This window comes from Cynara cardunculus (assembly GCF_001531365.2).
Source record: "Cynara cardunculus var. scolymus isolate 2C chromosome LG 17, CcrdV1, whole genome shotgun sequence".
Taxonomy (NCBI): Eukaryota; Viridiplantae; Streptophyta; class Magnoliopsida; order Asterales; family Asteraceae; genus Cynara; species Cynara cardunculus.
Genome location: NC_037544.1, coordinates 34,783,074 through 34,793,023, shown reverse-complemented (window position 1 = coordinate 34,793,023; position 9,950 = coordinate 34,783,074). Strand labels below are relative to the sequence as shown.

At 34.1% G+C, this 9,950-nt stretch overlaps 1 protein-coding gene across 1 annotated transcript in view; it reads left to right on the top strand.

The window, feature by feature from the left end:
• Positions 1 to 1,496, top strand: part of LOC112500015 (probable alpha,alpha-trehalose-phosphate synthase [UDP-forming] 11) — a 3,323-nt gene extending 1,827 nt beyond the window's left edge. The window contains exons 3-5 of the mRNA XM_025103275.1: positions 7 to 416; positions 510 to 783; positions 958 to 1,496. Of these exons, the coding sequence (XP_024959043.1) occupies positions 7 to 416; positions 510 to 783; positions 958 to 1,260 (987 nt within the window). The 3' untranslated portion in view covers positions 1,261 to 1,496. The remainder of the gene's footprint in view (positions 1 to 6; positions 417 to 509; positions 784 to 957) is intronic.
• The last annotated feature ends 8,454 nt before the right edge of the window (positions 1,497 to 9,950 follow it).

Genomic DNA, 9,950 nt, shown 5'->3' with positions numbered 1-9,950 from the left:
TACAAGTATGTTAGTTTTCATGATGTTGCTTATTGGGCTCGGAGTTTCGATCAAGACCTCGAGCGGGCTTGTAAGGAGCATTTTCACAAACGGTGTTGGGGAATCGGGCTCGGTTTAAGTTTTCGGGTTGTGGCTCTCGGTCCCAACTTCCGGAAACTATCGATCGAACATATTGTATCTTCGTATAACAAGACAAATAGTCGGTTGATTTTGCTTGATTATGATGGCACTATAATGCCACGGGCTTTGGTTGATAAAACGCCGAGTAAAGAAGTTATTTCCGTATTAAACGCATTATCAAACGATCCGAAGAATGTCGTGTTCATTGTGAGTGGTCGAGGGAAGGATTCACTCGGCAAGTGGTTTAATTCATGTCAGAAACTCGGTTTGTCGGCTGAACATGGTTATTTTACGAGGTAACGACGCTATCGATGGTCGAAAACATTGTTCCTTTTTTTGCTGTGATCTTGTTTTCGTATTCTTTATCATTTGTTTTTATCTAACGTTAGGTGGAATGGGGACTCCGAATGGGAATCTTGTGGCCTAACGGTGGATGTTGGGTGGAAGAAGGTGGCGTTGCCCGTGATGGAGCATTATACCGAGGCAACCGATGGTTCATTTATTGAGCAAAAAGAAAGCGCGTTGGTATGGCATCACCAAGAAGCCGATCCCGACTTCGGGACTTGGCAGGCTAAAGAGTTGCTGGACCATCTCGAGAGCGTACTTGCTAACGAGCCCGTTGTAGTGAAACGTGGACAACAAATCGTCGAAGTGAACCCGCAGGTAATTAATGAAAAACAACTTTTTTAACTTTTATGATCGGATAAAGATAAGGGCACAGACCGGTTCAAAAAATCTCGTTAACAATTTAGAGCGGATAGTCTAATCTTTTTGCCCATCTCTAGTTAGAAATTGTAAAGGTCTTATATGACGTAATTCTCTCATGTCTATTTACAGGGTGTGGGCAAGGGAGTGGTGGTGGATCGGCTCGTCACAACAATGCAAAACAACGGAAAACCGCTCGATTTCATTTTGTGCATCGGTGACGACCAATCAGACGAGGACATGTTTGAGAAAGTCTCGAGTTCGGTTGCAAATGGGATCGCCGAAGTATTTGCCTGCACCGTGGGCCAGAAGCCGAGCATGGCGAAATACTATCTTGACGACACAGTAGATGTCATCAAGATGCTTCACGGGCTCGAAGCAACTTCCGCACATGTTTCAAAAAGTATCGGGTTTCACGTCGAAACCCGAAATTAGAAATACACAAGATAGAATTGAATCTTAGGATACAGCAAACCCCATATTTCCAGAGCTAGAATAATGAAATCCAAAACAATGTCCAATATTTACCACATCCAGTACAAGATGTTGTTGCATGAGCCATCTGGATTTAATGGTTTTGGCTCTGGGAAAAATGGATTTTACCTTTTGTACAGACCATACACATACAGATTGTTCTCAATAATTACTAAGTTGATTTTTTTACAAATTTTTTAGTTTAATTCTTATTCCAAAAAGGTCAAAACTCGTCAACGTTTTTCGTCAAAAGACGTGTTATGTACAAAATACGTTTCCGTTGACTTTGACTATTGACTATATCTAGGAGGGGATGACTGATTACGTTGACTTGATTGATGTGGTCAACCTTGGCTAAAACAAAAATTGATATGAAGTTCTCTAAATAACAATGTGTCGTCATCAATTAGGGGCTGTATATTAAACCCTAAACCTTAAACGTTTACTTGGTAAGTGTTTATTGGGTAATTTTTCTTACTGGATGAACATGATAAGGATAAAAAATCTTATCCGTTAAGAGCAATGATAAAGATGAAGAGTCCTACTCGGTAAGTGATGGTGATGACTCTTACCCGGATAAGCGCTTACCGGGTAAATTGTTGAATACAATACCATTTTGATGTACTATAACCTTATCAGGTAAAATAAATTACAGTGTTGACTCATAACAATAAGCACTTACCGGATAAACATCTAGGTAAACGGCCCTTTAGTCCACTTTAAGGATTGATATGATTATAATGAAGCGAAGATCTCATAGAATCAAACCGAGTATAAAAAGGTGAACATATTCGATAATTGAAAATACAGTTATCTGTAACATCCCAAGTACAAAGCAACAAATTCGTAGTTCACAACTTAACTGTATCATAAAGAGCTTATAAATCTCATTTTCTATACAGTAGATGCGTTGTTACATTGTTGGTTCGACCCGTAAGATTAATCGATAAGCCCATGAATAAAAATAATAATCATCACCAAGTTACTTGATCCTTGTATTTTTCAGAAATATGGAATCAAACGCACCACCAAGAACTGTACCCATCAATCGTCACTCTCAAAGATCCCCCATTGGTCGGTAGAGGTCTGGAGGGTTTTCTTTTCGCGCTGCCATTTGTAACGTTATGATGGATTTGTTGAGCTCCCATTGAAACTGCTTTCTTTTGGGCAGTTTTCTTCTCTTTTATATTGTTATAGGAATTGCTACCGAGTTGAAAAAGATGGGGCTTGTCAGGCATGTGGTTGATCTGAACCTTTTTCCACTCTAATGTTCTCGTAGGTTTGGATTGTTAGTTTGTGTATGTGAAAAAGGAAATGGGATTTGTTAGAAATTCAATCTTGAGTTATCTGGTGCTTTTGTTCCTCTACAGTTCATGTTAGTTTTATTATGCTTATAAAACATGCCCACAAACTGTTTGTATAAATTCCTAGCCCAGAAAGATTCATCAATTTTTCATTGAACTGATTTATTGAACATAAAAACAACAAATGGATTTGGGTAGTGTTAGCAAGTATGGAGTTCTTGATTTGGAATTGAAAGTGGATCCGGTGAGGATAGAAGGGGGTAGTTTCCAACATATATAGAGGTGAAATGGTCCAAAACTAGCCGACGTTAGACTCTTAAAACACGTATTTTCACAAACATGAAGAAAATTATTGCTTAACGATATATTAGAATCGATTTCTTTTATCAATCTAATTGCAACATTGTTCTCTTTACAGTGACTGAAACACTTTTTTCCTTCCATTGACTTTCAGCTACTAATACATGTTGAATATGGAGCTTGATTTGGGTGTAAACCAGTCTAAGGCATTTACAAATAGTTAAAAGGATGACCGGTTTTCTGTCTTGTAAAAATTCTTAAAGAAAATGGAGGACGTTCTTATTGACTTGAATCTGGACCAAACAAAATCACAAAACCGTTATTTCTAACCAAACAATCCCGGTATGTCCCACTGGAGGTGAGGTCCGGTAGTAGGATGTATGCAGACGTGACCTCTATTTCAAAGAGTAGGAGTAAATAGCGACTATTTCCACGAAGACCCCACTTTGGACGTATGATGTTTCTTGCAAATTGATTCATTTTGCTTTACTACGAAGATATTAGGTGCAAAATTGCTTTCAATAGATGAACACATGTCCTGGTGGATATCTATCTGCCAAAGTGAAATGCTTTTAGGATGTACATTCATGGTCTTGATTCACCCTTTAACTTCAATTATGGGAAATCTGAAAATGCAGCAAAGAAATATGTCGTCGCCTCAAGCTTTCTTCACAATTACTTCTTCGGTTTGTGGCGGTTCTTATAACACAAGCAAAGGTACGCGCTCCTCCCATTTACGTTTTGTATGTTACCGAACATGAAAATGTCTTGAAAACAGTCGAAGGTATCCATGGAAACAGTTTTCTTACCGGTGGGATAGTGGAAACGTCTGTGTATATCAAACCCTTAACCCTACTTTAAGGTGGGATATATTGGGTTCGTTTCATTTGATCTGGTTTACCTCTTTACGAGCCAAACTTTGTGGTTAACATATTTGAAAACATTATAACGTATTGTTTATGGAGTACGTCGATAGTCGAATATTTTTATCTGATTTAAAGCATGTGTAAATTAAAAGAAAAGAGAGAGGATAAAAGCATGGGGAACAAAAGCCTGCGAATGAACAAAAAGATGAACAACTTTTGAAAAGCCATCTTGTTATTTGTCATCCACTTGCTTTACCATCATATCATATTATTTCCAATGTTTCTAGAAAGAATAAGAGGTTGTTTACCGACACTTACAGGCCAAACGCTTACATGTAAGAGTCAACACTATCATTTAACTTACCAGAAAAGATTTTAGTCTATTAAAACGGTATCGTATACAACAATCTATCGTATACAACAATCTATTCAGTAAGCGCTTATCGGATAAGATTCGTTACTCTCACTTACCAGGTAAGACTTTCGGTCATTGTTATCGTTGTTACCGAGTAAAATTTTAGACCTTGTCATGTTCATCCAATAGAGTGAAGTGATGCGGTAAACACTTATTGGGTAAACGTTTGTTAAGACCCTAAGTTTACAGTAAAAACTATGCATATTCTAAATTACAACTAAGAGTTAGTTTCGTGTCGTGTTTCTTGATGAACTTTATTTACTCAATTAATGTCACAAAATGTTTAATTCTACATGTTACATATTTGTTTTGACTGATAACTGATAGATTTTATAATTGTTGATAACATGGATGCCGAGTAGGAAAGCTGTATTGTAATTCTTGAATATGTAAAAAAAATGTCACATCAGAATCAACAAATATTGTATAGTCAGGTAACTTCTTTTCAGGTTAAATAGGTATAAAATACGAAGAAATGAACTTTTGTTATTAATTGAGAAAAATTATTCAATGTTACACCAAATAGGAACTAAGATGAGCTTCATGACCTTACGATGTATGTTGTTGAGCGTAAATGAAGCATTTTATATGTTAAATGAATGTTTCTTGCATTCTTTTATATATATATATATATATATATATATATATATATATATATATATATATATATATATATATGGGCCATTCAAGGGAGAATTGATTAGTTTGTGGTAACTGTGAGATCCAATCTCAACCACAAATCAACGGATAAATTAGGAAATTAATAATTATGGTAGTTTGAGTTAAAATTCTAATTAGAGTGCATTTTAAGTATTTTAAAAAAAAACTCATCCCTCCTCTCTCCTCTGTCCTCTCTCATCTCTCCGACCTCCAATCTCCCGCCTCCGGTGAACATTAATCCGGCAGGTACCATGTAATCACAAATATACACAATATGATACCCATTGTGGTATACTGTGATACCATTGTGATACCAACTATGATACCAACTCAAACTTTAAAAACAAAGATACACAATGTGATACCCATTGTAATTCACAATGTGATACCCATTATGAGATACTGTGAAATACCGGAGGCCGGAGATTGGAAGTCGGAGAGATGAGAGAGGAGAGATGAGAGAGAAGTTTTTAAAAAATACCTAATATACTCTCTAATTATAATTTTAACTTAAACTATCATAATTATTAATTTCCTAATTTATCCATCGATTTGTGGTTGAGATTGGACCTCACAGTTACTACAAACTAATCAGTTCTCATTTGATTAGGCCCCTATATATATATATATATATATATATATATATATAGAGAGAGAGAGAGAGAGAGAGAGAATGTTTACTTTGCAAACCACGTTATTTGTACAAACCGTACAAACCTCATTCAATTAATCATAATTTTTTATTTTGTTCATTTTTTTTTTGGTAATTATGAGAGGTGGACTAATCATTTTTATTGTGAAAGGTGTTAATCATGGATATTATCATCTTCATTATTTTAATTTTAGAGAAATACATGAAAGAGTTTCGTTAGAATTTCGTTAAGTATTATATGAAACAATTTCATAACCATATATGAAACAACTATATCAAAGAAAGTATTATATGAAAAAATTTCACAAGATTAAATAATTTCATGAAAAAATTTCATAAAATTAAACAATGAAATCGACGGATGAGGTTGGTTTGCACAGTTTGTACAAATTGGGTGGTTTGCATTTGATCGCTCCTCTCTCTCTCTCTATACAGAGAGAGAGAGAGAGGTGGATTATTATACAACCCTTTACATTTGTACAACCAATACAACTCAATCTMAACCGTCCATTTAATTTGATGAATATGTAATTTAATAGAAGTTTTGATTGTTTTCTAATATAAAGTATTGATCATAATTAATGAACGTTATTTATCTTCCATAAATATTTAAATCATAATAAATGAAATCTCATTCCATAAATATTTTAATTTATTGAGTTGCATTGGTTGTACAAATGTGATGGATTGCATTTGAAACAAACACTCTCTCTCTAGATATATGTCAAAATAAAATCTCTATATTTTTAAAGTTTAATTTGATACATTGAAAATAGTTTGTACAACAGCGTCTTTCTTGTTAAAGGTTTGATGGTGCTAAACAAACCCTCTTACGATCACAACAATTATTGGAAATGTGAAATGAGGGTTTGATTTTAACATCAGAGGGTGTAGGCGTAAATGGGTTATTCGAGCTTGGCTAAAAAAAACTTCAGATATGAGCTCGACTCAAACTCGAATAACTTTTTCAAACTAGGACTCGAGTAGGCATAGAAATGAGGCAGGGATCCTGACCACCATCCCCGTCCATAGATATGATCATTCGCACGGGGAACTGAGAACTTTTTCCCGTTTATGCGAGATATTTTAAATCAAATATGTTAAACACTACACCCAATCCAAAATAGTCCATGTTTAAATCTTATATATTTACAAAATTACGCTTTTATCAAGTATCAAAAATATTCATATGTTAAGAAAACCAAATCATCATGCGCAATTGTTAGATCGAATATTTTCAGTTCTCCAAGTTTTTTATCTAAAAAAAGTTAAATAAGTTGGAAAATATTTATATATTAAGAAAGGTTAAAGTATTATTTCTAAATCTAATTCTTTATTAATAATATCTTTAAAAATAAATATATAATATATTTAATATACGACGATGGGGCTGGTTGGGGATCATGTTGCCCGGTCCCATCCCCATCCCCATCCCCGACTTTTATCTTTTGAGGATCCTTGTCCTTGGTTTTGCCGGGTCCATCCCGGTTGGGACGGCTCTCATTCTCATACCTAGGCTTGAGCTCGAATATATTTTTATAGTGGTTGAGCTAGAGGCTCGTTTTACAAATTTAAATTATACATTATGCTTAAATTCATGCTTCTTTATGGAGATTAATTCGTTTATTGGCTTGGGAAGATGAAGAAGTCAAAACACAAGAATAGTAAAAAATGAAGAATTAAAAGACAGAAGATTAAATACGTTACTAAATGATCTTTGACCTAACGGTATGTGAGTATTTGACCTTCTAGAAAGTTAAGGGTTCAAACTTCATCAAAGATAAAGACTGTGTATGAGTTTATTTGTTTTTTTATCGTATATAAATATTATGTAATTCAAAAAATATTAAATATGTTTCCAAGTTTGGTTCAAGCAAATATAGACGAAGATTACAGTATCTCAAAACCCAACTAAGTAAGAATGAAAATCGATAGTTTCAAAAGCCCGATGATTTTAATTTTTTGTAATCAAAGTTCAAATGATTTTAATATTTTGGATATATAATATTCTGTCGGGACCGGCTAAGGACCGGGGACCGGTGAGAAACGGTTATGAGACCGCCGGTTATATCGGGTTATGGTTTTTGTCGGATTTGTGGGACCGGGACCGATCGGGACCAGTTATGGAGAGGCCCGTCCCGAAATATTCAAAAAAATAACTTTTTTTAAATATAGCCGTTAACTAGTCGTTTTTGACCTTTTTTTGTATATTTTTTTTGCCTCTAAACACTATAAATATGTAACAAGGTTGAGAGATTTACATATCAAGTTCTCAATTGGCAAAAAATGTTCGCAATTCTCGTAGTAAAACGTATTTTTAAAGTGTATTTGAATGACTCATACAACAAATTTAATAATGTATTGAAAATATATATCATTACAAAAAATTAAAAAATATTTTTTAAGGGTGGCAACACCGATGACCCATAACCGGTTATAAACTAGTCTGACCAGTCTTCATCTGGACCAGGGCCGGGACCGGTTATAGCCGGTTAAGAGAAATCTTGGGACCGGTTGGGACTGCCCGACCCGGGAACGATTTTTAGCCATCACTAGACCTGAATCTTGATTAAAGCTTGAAAAAGCCCAAATCAACTTGTAAAGCCCAATTGGGTTTAGCTTCAAATCATAGCCCAGCCCAAAGTTTCAAAATGCCTTTTTTTATTTTACTAAAATCAGACTCGTAAAAGCTCTGGTATTGTGCATCACTAATTTCTATATATAATAACAAAACAAATGAACGTGTAAGTTAAAAAATCATTAAGTATTAAATTAATAAAACCATAAAGGCTATGACATAGTAGTTGAATCCCAGAGGATGTGGTGTAATATTTCATCTGTTTCGGATTTGATTCCAAGTGTCCATAACAATTATGGCCATTAAGTTTATCGCAACTACTATGCTACAATCACAATTTGTAAGAGTTAGGAGCCGTTTACCGGTAAAATTTAACACTATTATTTGCTTCTCGGATAAGATTTTAATCCATCAAAACGACATTGTATGCAACAATTCACCCGGTAAACGCTTACCATGGTAAGAGTTGTCGCCCTCACTTACCAGGTAAGACTCATGGTCATTGTCTCGGTCTTACCAGATAAGATTCTTAGTCCTTACCATATTCATCCGGTGAGGTAATGCGACTTGGTAAACGCTTACCCAGATAAATGTTTGGTAAACGGCCCCTTAGTCTAAAAATACCAGGAAAATATTGTTAGGATATAAATAATATATATATATATATATATATATATATATATAAAAGTTATGTAATTAGTTAATAAATCTTAGGATTAATTATATTTGAAGAGGCATGGAGAATATATTAATAATATTTAATTTAATGGGTAAGTAATTAAATAAGTTTGGTAGTTAGAAAGGTGAGAGTGGTTTGGTTTTGTCATGATATGAAAAAAAGGCACCTTTGAACTTTATTCTTTATTCCATTTATTTGTACTTCCAAACAAACCAAAGTGGAGCTTTCCTTCCTTCTAATCAAACTCTTTACCTTTTTTAATCAATCATTCATTTCTTTCTTTTCCCCTTATTTACATTCCTAATCCTTCTGCTTTATGCAATTTCCGCGTTTACTCTCTCAACTGCATCAAGTATACAGATAACGGTTTTGGCCTTGATCTTGATACTGTTAAGTTGGGCTTCATTAGTCACTCATCTGTCACTCACATGAGGTATACATACTGGTGATGCTTTCTATTCACAAATAGTAAGAAGGTTGTTGAAACAGACATGGATTAGCGGTTTTGCTATATATCGTCATATGTATGAATTTGTTGGCGCTATCGTTTATGACGAATTGGTGATGGTCGAATGGTGGTATTCCTCTTAGAACCTCGAACAGTCTCCATGAACTGTTGTTTCGTGAGAGATGTTGTCATGGAAGCTGTGGCTACATAGTTATGCTCAGTCTAAGAGAGACGAAGAGAAAAAGAAGAGGCATAATTGATTGATTAAAGAAAAGGAAAAATACAAACAAGTAATGAAAACGTAAATCATGTGTAAAACGTCCAACTTGCCCCTCACATGAGGCAACAAACGGACCTCATTTAATGGTGTTATGTCCACCGAAAAATAAAAGTTAACAGATTATCACCACGTTTAATGTGTTTGAGGGATTTGATCACAATTTAGATAACCATGAATGTAATTCACTCTAAATTTGTTTTTTTTTTCTTATAAATAAATTATATATATATATATATATATATATATATATATATATATTTGAAATTATAATTTTAAATTTATATTTTATATCCCTATAATTAGTTAATTAATTACTTTACGTCCTTTACTTTTAAATGTTTCATTTTAAACCTTTATCAAATTAACATACATAATCGTATATCAAATAAAACATGTTTAAAAAATACATTTTTATTTTAATAAGTTACACTATTATAATCGTCTCGTTAATACCTTCGAAATGAGTCTA